Source organism: Dendrobates tinctorius, unplaced genomic scaffold, assembly GCF_039654945.1.
Source record: "Dendrobates tinctorius isolate UK_male_01 unplaced genomic scaffold, ASM3965494v1 ptg000082l, whole genome shotgun sequence".
Lineage (NCBI taxonomy): Eukaryota > Metazoa > Chordata > Amphibia > Anura > Dendrobatidae > Dendrobates > Dendrobates tinctorius.
In genome coordinates, this window is record NW_027361750.1 from 23,844,497 (window position 1) to 23,859,671 (window position 15,175).

Genomic DNA, 15,175 nt, shown 5'->3' on the forward strand with positions numbered 1-15,175 from the left:
AGGGAGCGACATGGGGAAGAGCCATCTCTACCTCAACCGGTTACCGCTAAAAAGAGGACCGAGGAGGGAGCCATGCCGGGAGTCTCAGAGAGACCCTCTTTTCTTCATTTGTGTCAAGAAGAATCTTCTTAGGTGTGCCTCCTTGCGACACTAAGCAAAAACTGAGGTAAGGCAGATGCTGCCCAGGGGTGTATACTGTGGAGGAGGAGCCAGAGCCAAATCTTTTTCAGATTAAGCATAGTGTCGCCTCCTAGTGGACAGAAAGCATAACACCCAAGGTCCTGTGTCCCCCAATGAGGCGACAGAGTAATAACTCGTTTTTCTTATCTTTCAGTTTACATCGCGGGCTTATCTACAGCATTACAGAATGCTGTAGATAAGCCCCAGATGGCAGTGTCCGCATCTTATATGGGAAAAAATAGGTGACAGATTCCCTTTAAGATCATCCTGAAATTTCACCCTAAAGCCAAATATCCCTAACTTTTTTTGTGTAGTGTAAGTCCTCTTCATGTAAAGCAAGGCTCAGTAACTCCGTGTTATGGGCTCCTGACCTGTATCCAGGGAACATGTTAAGGCAGAGAATAGGTGATTTATCACCTGTACTTCAGATTCCCTTTAAAATGTCCTCTAACCCAGGGTTCCCCAACTAAAGTCCTCAAGGCCCACCAACAGATCATGTTTTCAGGATTTCCTTAGTATTGCTCAGGTGATAATTGCTTCACCTGTGCAATACAAAGGACATCCTGAAAACATGATCTGTTGGTCGGCCTTGAGGACTGAAGTTGGGGAACCCTGCTCTAACCTTTCCAGGTGAACTTAATCTGACCATCTCTAAACTGTTTTAGGCACATGTCCACCTGTTCAATGTTTCAGTAGTTTTCGCACAACTTGCTGTCCTCTAACAAGGAGCTTAATGGTAAAAGTCACAACAGATGTTTGATCCATTAATTGGCCAATAAATCTTGAGGTTCAATTAGAATTGGATTTAGAAAGTCCTCCTCATCACGCTGGTCACATTTTGACATCATGAAACCAAGATGACACCTAACCATTAATTAACAGTATCTCACCATTGTGAGGCTTCAAGCAGGATGTTCTCAGATGGAAGCGGCCACTGAGCTTAGAGTGTCACTGGGTCATCAGCAGGTGACAACAGAGATACAGAGACTGGAAGAGTCACAGAAAGGCAAAGAAGTGGATGTCCTTTGGCCACATCCCACACTGATGACTGCTTCATTATGAACCCTGTGGAATCAGATAATGAATGCCACACAACCCCAGGTACATTTAAGCGAGGTGAGAGGCACCCAAATATCACATCAGACCAGTCTAAACCATTTACATCAGCATGGTCTGCGTGCTAGACGACCTGCAAAGGTACCTGTCCACAGCAACTGGGCCAGGGAACATCTACGCTGGACGAGAGAACAGGGGGCGTCAGTGCTGTTCACTGATGAAAGTCAATTTACACTGAGCAGAAATAATAGCTGCCAACAATGTAGGAGACATCAAGGAGAGCGCTATGCATCAGCTACTGTTATCACCAAATGGGCCTTTGGTGGTGTTAGTGTGGGCAGGTGGGTCTAGTCAATACAATCCTGCCTCACACTTTGTGAATGGTACAGTGACAAGTTACTACTACTTGAAATCATTAATCCAGTCATTGTGCCTCTGCATGAACCACACAGGCCTAATTTCATCTTCATGAATGACAATGCTCCAGCTCATCGAAGTCACATCATTAGGGAACATCTCCTGGAGACTGGGGTCCCTCAAATGGAGTGGCCTGCACTTTCTCCATGCCATAATCCCATAGAAAACCTATAGGATTATCTGTGTCACCGTGTAGAGGCTCGTAACTCTACTCCAGAACCTCAATGACCTGAGGGCCGCCCTTCAAGAACAGTGGGATGCCATGCCTCAGCAGACAATAACTCCACTTGTCAACCGCACAAAACGTCGTTGTCAGCTGTAATTGATGCTCAAGGCCACATGACAAGTTATTGAGACACTGACATTCTTTTGGCGGGTATACTGATCACTGTTGTTGCCTTCCGTTTCAATAAATTGTTAGAGATGAGGAAATCACCATTGCATGCTTCTACTTCATGCCCTACTTTCATGATGAAATATCACTGTAGCGTGAACTTTTTGGTTTTCCATAAATTTCACCAGAAAGCCAAATGTCCCTGACTTTTTCTGAGTGGTGTATATGACAACACCGGGAGCAGAAGGTTTCCTTCACCAGAACTGCATGGACAACGAGAAACAAGACAAATCACAGCAGAAAATGTTTGTTGTTCCTCTAGTCACTTCTCTCACATTTACAACAGATTTTACAATGACATCAGAAATCAAGATTTATTTACTTACTTCTGTCCTGTGCCATGTTTTAGCCCCAAGACAGTGGAGAGTTCAGCGGCCACATCACACGGGTTCTCTTCAGCATCCAGTTCATGGCTAAGGAAAGAAAGAAAATTTGAGGGTTTTTACGAAAGTGGTTTTATTTCACTTTTTCATAGATTATTCACGTCACGTCTTAAATCCAGTCAGATGATTACGTCAGGAGTATTGCCAGCAGTACACCTCAGACTGATGCCCCTCATGTGTGGCAAAGAATCGGCACACAGTGGTAAATGTGGGCAAATGATAGCATTGTAAGAAACGTATAACACACAGTACACACTGTGTTACGGATAAGCAAAACCCAAAGAAATGATCTGGAGTATAAATTGGCATACATGAAGCGCGTAGAAGCATGTTCACACTGGCCACTAAACAGACAACACCTAAGATAGAAAGAAAATGAGCCAACACCCTGCGGTAAAGAAGCAAAAGCAATAGTGCATATAAATAACATAGGGTACTTCGTAAACAAGGCTTTTGAGTGAAAAAAAACCGATAAAAGCAATCCCTCACGCTGAGGTGTACCCAGTCAGACGGTCCTAACCTCTAGAAAGGGAGGCCAAGCGCTTGTGTGCACTGTATCCTTCTCGGCCCTTATTCACACTGAAGTCATTTTTGACACATGGTAAGGTTTTAATACTAGAGGTTAGGACCATCCCGAGTGGGTACATTTTATCGTTGGTGGGATGGCTTTTACGCTTCTTTTTTTACATACAAAGTTTCATCTGTAGTGCTTCTGGGCCATTTTGAGAAAACAAATGTGCAGTCCAATTTGCAGGATGAAACTTGTCCAAATGTTATTTATGTTATTTAGATGTAATTAAAATCCACAAGTGTGGAAAAAAAGCTGTAATTGCATGTAAGGTTCAAAACTCCATAATCTATCAGAGCAGTGCGGGAGTTGGCTTCTGTTTTCCTTTCTCACACAAGCTTCTCTACTGGACTTTAGAAACACCATGAACACCAGGGAAAATGCTGGAAGTTAGTCCAGCCTGTACAAGCCAGCTTCCGATACCAGGTATACATTGAAGATCACTGCAAAAATGCAGGGGTTAAAACTACACCTTACCTCCTCTTGATTTTAGCCTGTTTGCACTCTGGGGGTTCATCATCATCATCGTCGGCATCATCTTGTCCATTTCTTGACGTTTGTCCACTTGGTGATGTATTCCTGAAAACCTGTGAAACTTGAAGGAAGAAAATTAATATATGTAATAAGAACACTAATACATTTAATATTGTCTTCATTACCATATTTTTCGGACTATAACACGCCTCGGACCATATGACGCACCTAGGTTTTAGAGGAAGAAATTAGGGAGAAAAAAAACTGAAGCAAAAAATGTGGTCAATTCTGTACTTAATATCCCCTATCCTGGTAAATATGGTCCCCTCATCCCCATCCTGATACACATGGCCCCTCATCCCTATCCTGGTATGCATGTCTCCTTCAACCCTATCCTGGTATGCATGGCCCCCTCATCCCTATCCTGATACACATGGCCCCTCATCCCCATCCTGATACACATGGCCCCTCATCCCCATCCTGGTATGCATGGCCCCCTCATCCCTATCCTGATACACATGGCCCCTCATCCCTATCCTGGTGTGCATGGCTCCCTCATCCCTATCCTGGTGGGCATGACCCCCTCATCCCTACCATGATAAACATGGTCCCTTTTCCCTATCCTGATATACATGGCCCCTCATCCCTATCCTGATATACATGGCTGTTATGAATGAGTCACCGGAGGAGGAGAAAACAAAAATACAAGCTAAGTCCAGAAAACCGGAGAGGTTGGTAGCTATCGGATTGCAGACCCCTTATCCTATACACCACAACTAACAGTAGCCGTGGGGGGTTCCTACGGTGCCCTAGACCCCTCGTCACAGCCGGAGAACTACATAAGCCTAAAGAAGGAAAGGGGAAATCTAAACTGCCCCAGAGCAGACCCCAAAGCAATAGACAGCCCCCAACATGTATTGTCGGTGAAAAACAGATGAAAACACAAACACAGACAGAAAGACAGGCTGAGCAAACGATAGGGCCCAACTAACTAGATAGGACAGGACAGAAAAGATGCTGGCTGCAATCCGCAAAAAACCCTACCAAAAATGTCCCAACCGTCTGATAGGGAAAAAGGCCCTGAAGTCGCTAGACTTCAAAATCACTATATCAGCACTCAGGTATATTGTGAAAACAGAGCAAAGAGATCAACTGATCAGAGACAAAAACGGAATTCTGCCAGTCCCAACCAGGACTGGCTGAATACAAACACTAAGGAAACCAGACAAAATCTCATGGAATAATAGCAGGGCAAAAACTTAGCTTTTAGTAGACAGGAACTAAGCTGGATACAAGAGCTCAGAGCAGAAAGGATCACCAGCAGCCCTGCAGGGCGTCGGCTGCCTTGTATCCACTCAGAAATTCCAGATGTCCAATCACACTCCGCCTGTTCAGATGACAGGTTCTTCCCATCCCAATCAATTTCACTACCTCTCTTCACCAGCAGAGGGAGTTCATCAGACATCAAAGGTGAAGGGGAGAATGAACTCACAACAGTACCTCCCCCTTGAGGAGGGGTCACCGAACCCTCATCCACGCCACCAGGGCGATCAGGATGGGCCCGATGAAAAGCACGAACCAATCTTTCGGCATGAATATCGGATGCAGTGACCCAAGAATTATCCTCCTGGCCATAACCCTTCCACTTGACCAAATACTGGAGTCTCCGTCTAGCCAGACGAGAATCCAGTATCTTCTCAACCTCATATTCCACATTACCTTCAACCAATACAGGGTCAGGAGGTACCACCACAGGAACTACTGGTTCAACAAACCTCTTTAACAGAGACTTATGAAACACGTTATGGATCTTGAATGTAACAGGAAGAGCCAATCAAAAAGAGACCTGATTAAGAATCTCCAAAATCTTGTAAGGTCCAATAAATCTAGGTTTAAACTTTGGAGAAGCCACCTTCATAGAGATATTCTTTGATGACAACCAAACCATATCGTCCACCTTAAAACCGGGGCCCAATGGTCCTATGCCGGTTGGAAAACCACTGGGCCTTTTCCTGGGAGAGAGACAACTTATCCACCACTTGGTCCCAAATCTGGTGCATTCTCTCCACCACAGTGTCAACACCTGGGCAGGCAGAAGACTCCACCTGCCCTGAAGAGAATCGAGGATGAAACTCAGTTACAAAAAAAAGGTGACATCAAAGTGGTAGAACTAGCTCTATTATTTAAAGCAAATTCGGCCAAGGGCAAAAATGAAACCCAATCATCCTGATCAGTAGAAATAAAACATCTCAAATACGACTCCAAAGTCTGGTTTGTTCTCTCCGTCTGTCCATTGGTCTGAGGGTGAAACGCAGAGGAGAAGGACAACTGAATTCCCAGCTTGGAACAGAAAGTCCTCCAAAATCTAGAAACAAACTGAACTCTTCTGTCAGATACAATGTTCTCAGGAATCCCGTGCAAGCGAACCACCTGTTGCAAAAACAAGGGCACCAACTCTGAGGAAGATGGCAACTTAGGGAGTGGTACAAGATGGACCATCTTAGAGAATCTATCACAAATCACCCAAATAACAGTCATTCTCTGAGAGACAGGCATATCAGAGATAAAATCCATTGAAATATGGGTCCATGGCCTCCTGGGCACCAGCAAAGGCATCAACAACCCACTAGAGCGAGAACAAGGTTTAGACCGGGAGCAAGTCCCACAGGACTGCACAAAATTCCTATAAATCAATCAGCCGCGGAGACACCATCACATGTTTCTCAACGCAGTGATTCTAGAGCAATGCCCCCATCCCTTATGGGAAATATGCAAAAACATGTAAATCAATCAGCCGCGGAGACACCATCACATGTTTCTCAACGCAAGCAATGACTAGCCAGGTCTTTCACCAGGAAGGAACAACCACGGGAAGGGCAGTCTCCAATGAAGGAAACCACCTATGCCAAAACATGGTATCCATCCACAGACAGCTGTTTCGGGGTATTGCCCCTCATCAGTGTGGAGTAGGAAACTGGCTAGTAGGAGCAATGCCTAGTAAAAGACTGTGAAAATGAGGATGAGTGACCTCATGGAGATCAACATCCAACACTGCGGAGACACCATCACATGTTTCTCAACGCAGTGATTCTAGAGCAATGCCCCCATCCCTTATGGGAAATATGCAAAACCATGTAAATCAATCAGCCGCGGAGACACCATCACATGTTTCTCAACGCAAGCAATGACTAGCCAGGTCTTTCACCGGGAAGGAACAACCACGGGAAGGGCAGTCTCCAATGAAGGAAGCCACCTATGCCAAAACATGGTATCCATCCACAGACAGCTGTTTCGGGGTATTGCCCCTCATCAGTGTGGAGTATGGGGGCATTGCTCTAGAATCACTGCGTTGAGAAACATGTGATGGTGTCTCCGCAGTGTTGGATGTTGATCTCCATGAGGTCACTCATCCTCATTTTCACAGTCTTTTACTAGGCATTGCTCCTACTAGCCAGTTTCCTACTCCACACTGATGAGGGGCAATACCCCGAAACAGCTGTCTGTGGATGGATACCATGTTTTGGCATAGGTGGTTTCCTTCATTGGAGACTGCCCTTCCCGTGGTTGTTCCTTCCCGGTGAAAGACCTGGCTAGTCATTGCTTGCGTTGAGAAACATGTGATGGTGTCTCCGCGGCTGATTGATTTACATGTTTTTGCATATTTCCCATAAGGGATGGGGGCATTGCTCTAGAATCACTGCGTTGAGAAACATGTGATGGTGTCTCCGCAGTGTTGGATGTTGATCTCCATGAGGTCACTCATCCTCATTTTCACAGTCTTTTACTAGGCATTGCTCCTACTAGCCAGTTTCCTACTCCACACTGATGAGGGGCAATATCCCGAAACAGCTGTCTGTGGATGGATACCATGTTTTGGCATAGGTGGTTTCCTTCATTGGAGACTGCCCTTCCCGTGGTTGTTCCTTCCCGGTGAAAGACCTGGCTAGTCATTGCTTGCGTTGAGAAACATGTGATGGTGTCTCCGCGGCTGATTGATTTACATGTTTTTGCATATTTCCCATAAGGGATGGGGGCATTGCTCTAGAATCACTGCGTTGAGAAACATGTGATGGTGTCTCCGCAGTGTTGGATGTTGATCTCCATGAGGTCACTCATCCTCATTTTCACTGCACAAAATTCCTGACATCACGAGACAAGGCAGGCCACCAAAAAGACCGACTCACCAAATCTCTAGTACCAAAAATACCTGGATGACCAGCCAATGCGGAGCAGTGAACCTCAGACATCACTCTCTTCCTCCACTGGTCAGGAACATACAATTTTCCAATGGGACAACGCTCAGGTTTGTCCTCCTGAAACTCTTCCAGAACACGTCTCAAATCGGGCAAGATGGCAGAAAGAACTACCCCCTCACCTAAGATGGTAGCAGGCTTGGTCACAATGGGAGAATCAGCAAAGAAACTCCTAGAGAGGGCGTCTGCCTTGACATTCTTAGTGCCCAGAAGAAAAGAGACCACAAAATCAAAACGTGTGAAAAACAAGGCCCACCTAGCCTGTCTAGGATTCAAGCGTTTGGCCGACTCCAGGTAAATCAAATTCTTGTGGTCAGTAAGGACCACGACTTGATGTTTAGCTCCCTCCAAGCAATGTCTCCACTCCTCAAATGCCCATTTCATGGCTAACAGTTCTCGATTCCCCACATCATAGTTACGTTCGGATGGGGAGAACTTTCGGGAAAAGAAAGCACAGGGATTCATTTTAGATGTTACAGGATCCTTTTGGGACAAAACAGCTCCTGCACCAATCTCAGAAGCATCCACCTCTACCTGAAACGGGAGTGAGACATCAGGTTGCCGCAAAATCGGAGCAGAAGTGAACCTTCGCTTCAGCTCCTGAAAAGAAGAAACAGCCTCCGGAGACCATTCAGCACATCAGCCCCCTTCTTAGTCAAATCAGTCAATGGTTTGGCAATACCAGAAAAATTAGCTATAAATTTATGATAAAAATTACCAAAACCCAAAAACTTCTGGAGGGCCTTCAAAGAAGTGGGCTGAACTCAATTATAAATGGCCTGTACCTTGGCCGGGTCCATTTCAATAGTTGACGGAGACAAAACAAATCCCAAAAATGAAATCCTCTGTACACCAAAAAGGCATTTCGAGCCCTTGACATACAGGGAATTTTCCCTCAAAATCCGGAACACAGTCCGAACATGTTCCACATGAGAGTCCCAATCCTTGGAAAAGATCAAAATATCATCCAGATAGATGATCAAAAATTTATCCACGAAGTCTCGGAAAATATCATTCATGAAGCAATGGAAGACAGAAGGGGCATTAGTGAGCCCAAAAGGCATCACCAGGTACTCAAAATGTCCCTCCGGAGTATTAAACGCCGTCTTCCATTCATCCCCCTGCTTAATGCGAATAAGATTATACGCCCCCCTGAGGTCAAGCTTGGTAAACCAGCAAGCACCTTTAACTCTGGAGAATAGATCAGAAATCAGGGGTAATGGATACTGATATTTAACAGTAATTTTGTTGAGGGAACGATAGTCAATACAAGGCCTTAATGAACCATCTTTCTTGGCCACAAAAAAAAACCCAGCACCTAAGGGTGAAGAGGATGGTCTAATATGACCCTTCTCCAACGACTCCTTAATATAGGATCGCATAGCCTCGTGCTCGGGTACAGATAAATTGAAAAGTCGACCCTTGGGAAATTTACACCCAGGGCTCAGCTCAATTGCACAGTCATAACTCCTATGAGGAGGCAAAGACGCAGACTCAATCTCACTAAATACATCATAAAAATCAGCCAAATAGTCAGGAACATCATGCGACTGGGGAGAGGTGGAGAAAATAGGAGCGTCACTAAGGGCACACCGACAACCCCAACTCACCAAAGACACAGATTTCCAATCCAAAACTGGTTTATGGATTTGCAACCAGGGAAACCCCAGAACGATGGTATCATGCAAATTATGCAACACCAAAAATCTGCAATTTTCTTGATGGTCTGGGGCGACCCGCATTACCACCTGGGTCCAAAACTGAGGTTTATTCTTCGCCAAAGGAGTAGCATCAATACCCCTCAAAGGGATAGGCGTCGCAGAGGTGTCATAGGAAACCCACAACGTTTAGAAAAATCCAAGTCCATCAGGTTCAGAGCTGCTCCCGAATCCACAAAAGCCTTAGCGGAAAATGTGGACAGGGAGCAGATCAGAGTAATTGCCAGAAGAAACTTAGGTTGAACACCACCCACAGCAAATGTGTCTGCAAAACGTTTCTCTCGTTTAGGGCAGACAGAAATAATATGAGAGGCATCTCCACAGAAAAAACACAGCTTATTACACCTTCTGAACGCCTGACGTTGCGCCCTAGACAAAACTCTATCACATTGCATAGGTTGAGACATTTGTTCAACAGGTGGCAACACCTCTAGTGCAGTTTTGCGTTCACGCAAACGCCGATCAACCTGAATGGCTAATGACATAGAATCGTCAAGACCAGAGGGGACAGGAAATCCCACCATAGTATCTTTTACGGTTTCTGACAAACCCTTCCGAAAGAGAGCGGCCAAGGCACCATCATTCCAGGTAGTAAGGACCGCCCACTTTCGGAATTTTTGACAGTACAACTCTGCAGAATCCTCCTGACCATGGCTCAATGCCAACAGGGCCTTTTCAGCCTGATCAATAGCATTAGGTTCATCATACAACAACCCCAAGGCATGAAAAAACGCGTTCACATCAGTCAGAATAGGATCATCAGGTTTCAAAGAAAACGCCCAATCCTGGGGATCGCCGCGCAGCAAAGAGATGACAATTTTAACCTGCTGCGCGGAGCTCCCCGATGAGTTAGGCTTCAAGGCAAAAAAGAATTTACAATTATTCTTAAAATTCAGAAATTTAGACCGATCCCCAAAAAACACATCAGGAGTAGGGATCTTTGGTTCAGCAGCATGTGAATGAGCAAGATAGGCGGAAATTCCCCGCACTTCAGCAGTAAGCTGCTCCACATGATCAATCTCCATTGAGAAAAAATTCCCCCTACGGCCTCAGAGAAATAGAGGAAAAAATATACACCAAAAAAAAAAAATTCTGACACTTTTTTTTTTTTAAAATTACTTCCTGCTATTGAGCACCCTAGAATCTGCGGTATGGCTGGTGATTCTGTTATGAATGAGTCACCGGAGGAGGAGAAAACAAAAATACAAGCTACGTCCAGAAAACCGGAGAGGTTGGTAGCTATCGGATTGCAGACCTCTGATCCTATACACCACAACTAACAGTAGCCGTGGGGGGTTCCTACGGTGCCCTAGACCCCTCGTCACAGCCGGAGAACTACATAAGCCTAAACAAGGAAAGGGGAAATCTAAACTGCCCCAGAGCAGACCCCAAAGCAATAGACAGCCCCCAACATGTATTGTCGGTGAAAAACAGATGAAAACACAAAACACAGACAGAAAGACAGGCTGAGCAAACGATGGGGCCCAACTAACTAGATAGGACAGGACAGAAAAGATGCTGGCTGCAATCCGCAAAAAACCCCACCAAAAATGTCCCAACCGTCTGATAGGGAAAAAGGCCCTGAAGTCGCTAGACTTCAAAATCACTATATCAGCACTCATGTATATTGTGAAAACAGAGCAAAGAGATCAACTGATCAGAGACAAAAATGGAATTCTGCCAGTCCCAACCAGGACTGGCTGAATACAAACACTAAGGAAACCAGACAAAATCTCATGGAATAATAGCAGGGCAAAAACTTAGCTTTTAGTAGACAGGAACTAAGCTGGATGCAAGAGCTCAGAGCAGAAACGATCACCAGCAGCCCTGCAGGGCGTCGGCTGCCTTATATCCACTCAGAAATTCCAGATGTCCAATCACACTCCGCCTGTTCAGATGACAGGTTCTTCCCATCCCAATCAATTTCACTACCTCTCTTCACCAGCAAAGGGAGTTCATCAGACATCAAAGGTGAAGGGGAGAATGAACTCACAACACATGGCCCCTTCATCCCTATCCCGATATGCATGCCTCCTTATCCCTAGCCTGGTCTACAATTACCTCATCCCCATCCTGATACACATGCCTATACTGGTATGAAGGTTCCCCATACCGTCCAAGTATGATTGGCGCCATCCTTATCCAGGTATGATTAATAATAATCTTAATTTTTATATAGCGCTAACATATTCCGCAGTGCTTTACAGTTTGCACACATTTTCATCACTGTCCCCGATGGGGCTCACAATCTAAATTCCCTATCAGTATGTCTTTGGAGTGTGGGAGGAAACCGGAGTGCCCGGAGGAAACCCACGCAAACACGGGGAGAACATACAAACTCTTTGCAGATGTTGTCCTTGGTGGGATTCAACTAATTGCTAACCACTGAGCAACCGTGCTGCCCTATCCCGTTCCTGGTATGATTGGCCCCATCCCATTCCTGGTATGCATGGCCCTATCGGAAAAGATAAAAAAAACAAACAAAAAACAATTACAATTACCTTCCTCCGCTCCCTTGCAGTGTCACTACTCTCTGCAATGAACAGTCCCGGTGAGTATTCAGGCAGTAGTGCTCTGCTTGTGAGCAGCGCATGACGTCCCTGCCATGCGCTGCTTACAAGCATAAAGTAGTTGCTGGCATAGGAGCAGGATACTGCGAGGGAGAGGAGGAAGGTAAGTGTAATGGTTTGTTGTTTTTTTTAATCTTTTCTGATGGGACCATGCATACCAGGATAAGGATGGGGCCAATCATACCAGGATACCAAAAAGAAATGAATATTCATTACCCTTCAAGCCCATGGGTGTGGAATGCAGTGAATATTCATTGCTCTTTAGCAGCGGGCACAGGAGTTAGCCGCAGCCGCCGGCTCCTGCCTCTTGTGACCCACTGATCCACCTTAATCGTTCCCCCACCTATCCACCACAGCCGGTACATCCGGATTATAAGACACCCCCCCCCCCCATTTTCCTCAACATTTCGGGAGGAAAAGAGTGCGTCTTATAGTCCGAAAAATATGGTAATATGTATAGTACATGTACAAAGAATAGCTTCATTGGTGAGGCTTTAAAGAGAATCTGTCACCAAGATCAACTTTCCACCCTCCTCCAAACCGCATCTATAGACATCCCAGGGGATCTGGCAGCATGAATCCAATATCAGGTTCCCTTTAATTACATAAGCTCGCAGACAAGCCAGGCACTTTATAGGGTCATCCATATAAATACTGAATATTAGACCAGTAGTGGCTAAATAGTAATGGAGATCTATTGGTAGACCTCATGAGGGGGGGAGCCAAAAAATGTCAATGTTTAGTCCTCCTGTCACATCCCTTCCCACCATGCAATCCATGACAGATAACACAGACTGTATGGGAGAGCGGGAAGACAGAAGCACAGCCATGTACAGAATAGCCACAAAAGCTAGGGATGTTGCAAGTGCAATCGGTAACGGCAATAACTGGGATTTTTGAAAAGGTGAAAAAAAAACAAACAAACAAACAAAAAAAATATATATAGCTGTAGCACCCTATATAACATGCCCTTCTCTGGTGATTATCTCATTATAGCTCCACATATAGTGGAAGCCATACAATAGAGGAAAGTTTGGCTTTTCCGGTCTTAGACTACATATTTCTAATTAGCAGTAAAATTCCCATCATAATTAACTAAACGTTTCAAAATCCTAACCCATGAAAGTGTGCGCTCAAACAAATCGCCAGAATGTGCGAAAGAAGGAATAATAAATGCCCAGCTTTTAATCCCAGGACACTTTCCACCCAATTATAAATGGCTTTAATGAAAACTCAGCTAGGGCCATTTCCTGCTTTATATCGGCAATAAATTAGCCATTAGTACAATCGATAGGTGCTAATTTTACAGACCTGGCCGGCTGGTATCAGAGTGTCCAGATGATGCATGCCTATCCGCTGAGCCAACATCTGCGGGTTCACTGTGATCCGGATCACAAGGGCATTGAGCTTCAAGGCTCTCTGGGTTCTGCATCTGATGACTGTCGTAAATAACACTTAAAGGTTTACTGTCTCCCTCCATTTCCTTTATATCAAGATTTATGTTCTTCAGTCCATTTACGCAGTCACTGAAAGAATCAATACCAGAAGTCGAGGGTATGTGCGGAGTATGGCCTGTGAGCTGAAGATTAGCAGCAGCTTGTGCCTCCACTGTGTCTTTACCGTCACAGTCCTGGAGCTCATCAAATGTCCAGCCCTGTTGTGTCCAGTACTGAAACTGCTCATAATACCGCCAGTATGATTCATTATAGTGCTCTGCCCATTCCTCCTTGGTTGTGGAGCAATTCCATGGCTCATTGCTGCAATCTTCCCCTGATATTGCCATCTCTTTGTGCTTTGTGATCCAGCCCTGGCACAGCAGACCCTGCCCATACTGGTCCCAGTACCGTTCCCAGCTCTCCTGTGAGCAAGGTTCTGCGAAGGTCACTTTCAGGTCAGCGGCCTTCTCACCAGGACATACTTCATTTTGCTCCTCCTCAACAGGACATCCTTCATTGGGCTTCTCCTCACAAGGACATCCTTCACTGGGCTTCTCCTCACAAGGACATCCTTCATTGGGCTTCTCCTCACAAGGACATCCTTCACTGGGCTTCTCCTCACAAGGACATCCTTCATCGGGCTTCTCCTCACAAGGACATCCTTCATCGGGCTTCTCCTCACAAGGACATCCTTCATCGGGCTTCTCCTCACAAGGACATCCTTCATCGGGCTTCTCCTCACAAGGACATCCTTCATCGGGCTTCTCCTCACAAGGACATCCTTCATCGGGCTTCTCCTCACAAGGACATCCTTCATCGGGCTTCTCCTCACAAGGACATCCTTCATCGGGCTTCTCCTCACAAGGACATCCTTCACTGGGCTTCTCCTCACAAGGACATCCTTCACTGGGCTTCTCCTCACAAGGACATCCTTCACTGGGCTTCTCCTCACAAGGACATCCTTCACTGGGCTTCTCCTCACAAGGACATCCTTCACTGGGCTTCTCCTCACAAGGACATCCTTCACTGGGCTTCTCCTCACAAGGACATCCTTCACTGGGCTTCTCCTCACAAGGACATCCTTCACTGGGCTTCTCCTCACAAGGACATCCTTCACTGGGCTTCTCCTCACAAGGACATCCTTCACTGGGCTTCTCCTCACAAGGACATCCTTCATCGGGCTTCTCTTCACAAGGACATCCTTCATCGGGCTGTTCAATGCTGAGAGAGCTATCCTCATCTTCACACACCTCATCAATGACGTCTATACATTCCTTTATGCTTTGTTTTATGTCATAGCAACATTTTGTCTTTTTCTTCTTTTTCTTGTGGATTTTATGCTGCTTTACACGAGTTTCCAGAGACTGAAAACAAAGGAAATCAATAATAAAGTGAAAATAATCACAATCCAAATATGACTTGTATCAATATAATGGAAAGATCTGTAGTACAGAACAAACATGGCAGCCAAGAACGGGTTTAGGAGATGCCAGAACATATGATAACTAGACATCCAGATGGACCCGTGGTTAGCAGGGCGGCGTCTCACAGAGACACAGGGCGGGGAGTAAGCTTTTTACTACTTTGGTCACTAAAGAGAATGCCAAGAGTGTGCTAAAGAGAATGCCAAGAGTGTGCAAAGCACTAATCAAAGCAAAGGTGGCTACTTTGAAGAACCTAGAACATAACACATACAGTATTTTCAGTAGTTTCACACTTTTTTGTT

The 15,175-nt window shown here is 45.4% G+C and overlaps 1 protein-coding gene across 1 annotated transcript in view; it reads right to left on the reverse strand.

The window, feature by feature from the left end:
• Nucleotides 1-15,175, reverse strand: part of TGS1 (trimethylguanosine synthase 1) — a 125,906-nt gene that overhangs the window by 81,709 nt on the left and 29,022 nt on the right. The window contains 3 exon segments of the mRNA XM_073583983.1: nucleotides 2,374-2,460; nucleotides 3,476-3,593; nucleotides 13,325-14,813. Coding sequence (XP_073440084.1) covers nucleotides 2,374-2,460; nucleotides 3,476-3,593; nucleotides 13,325-14,813 — 1,694 coding nt within the window.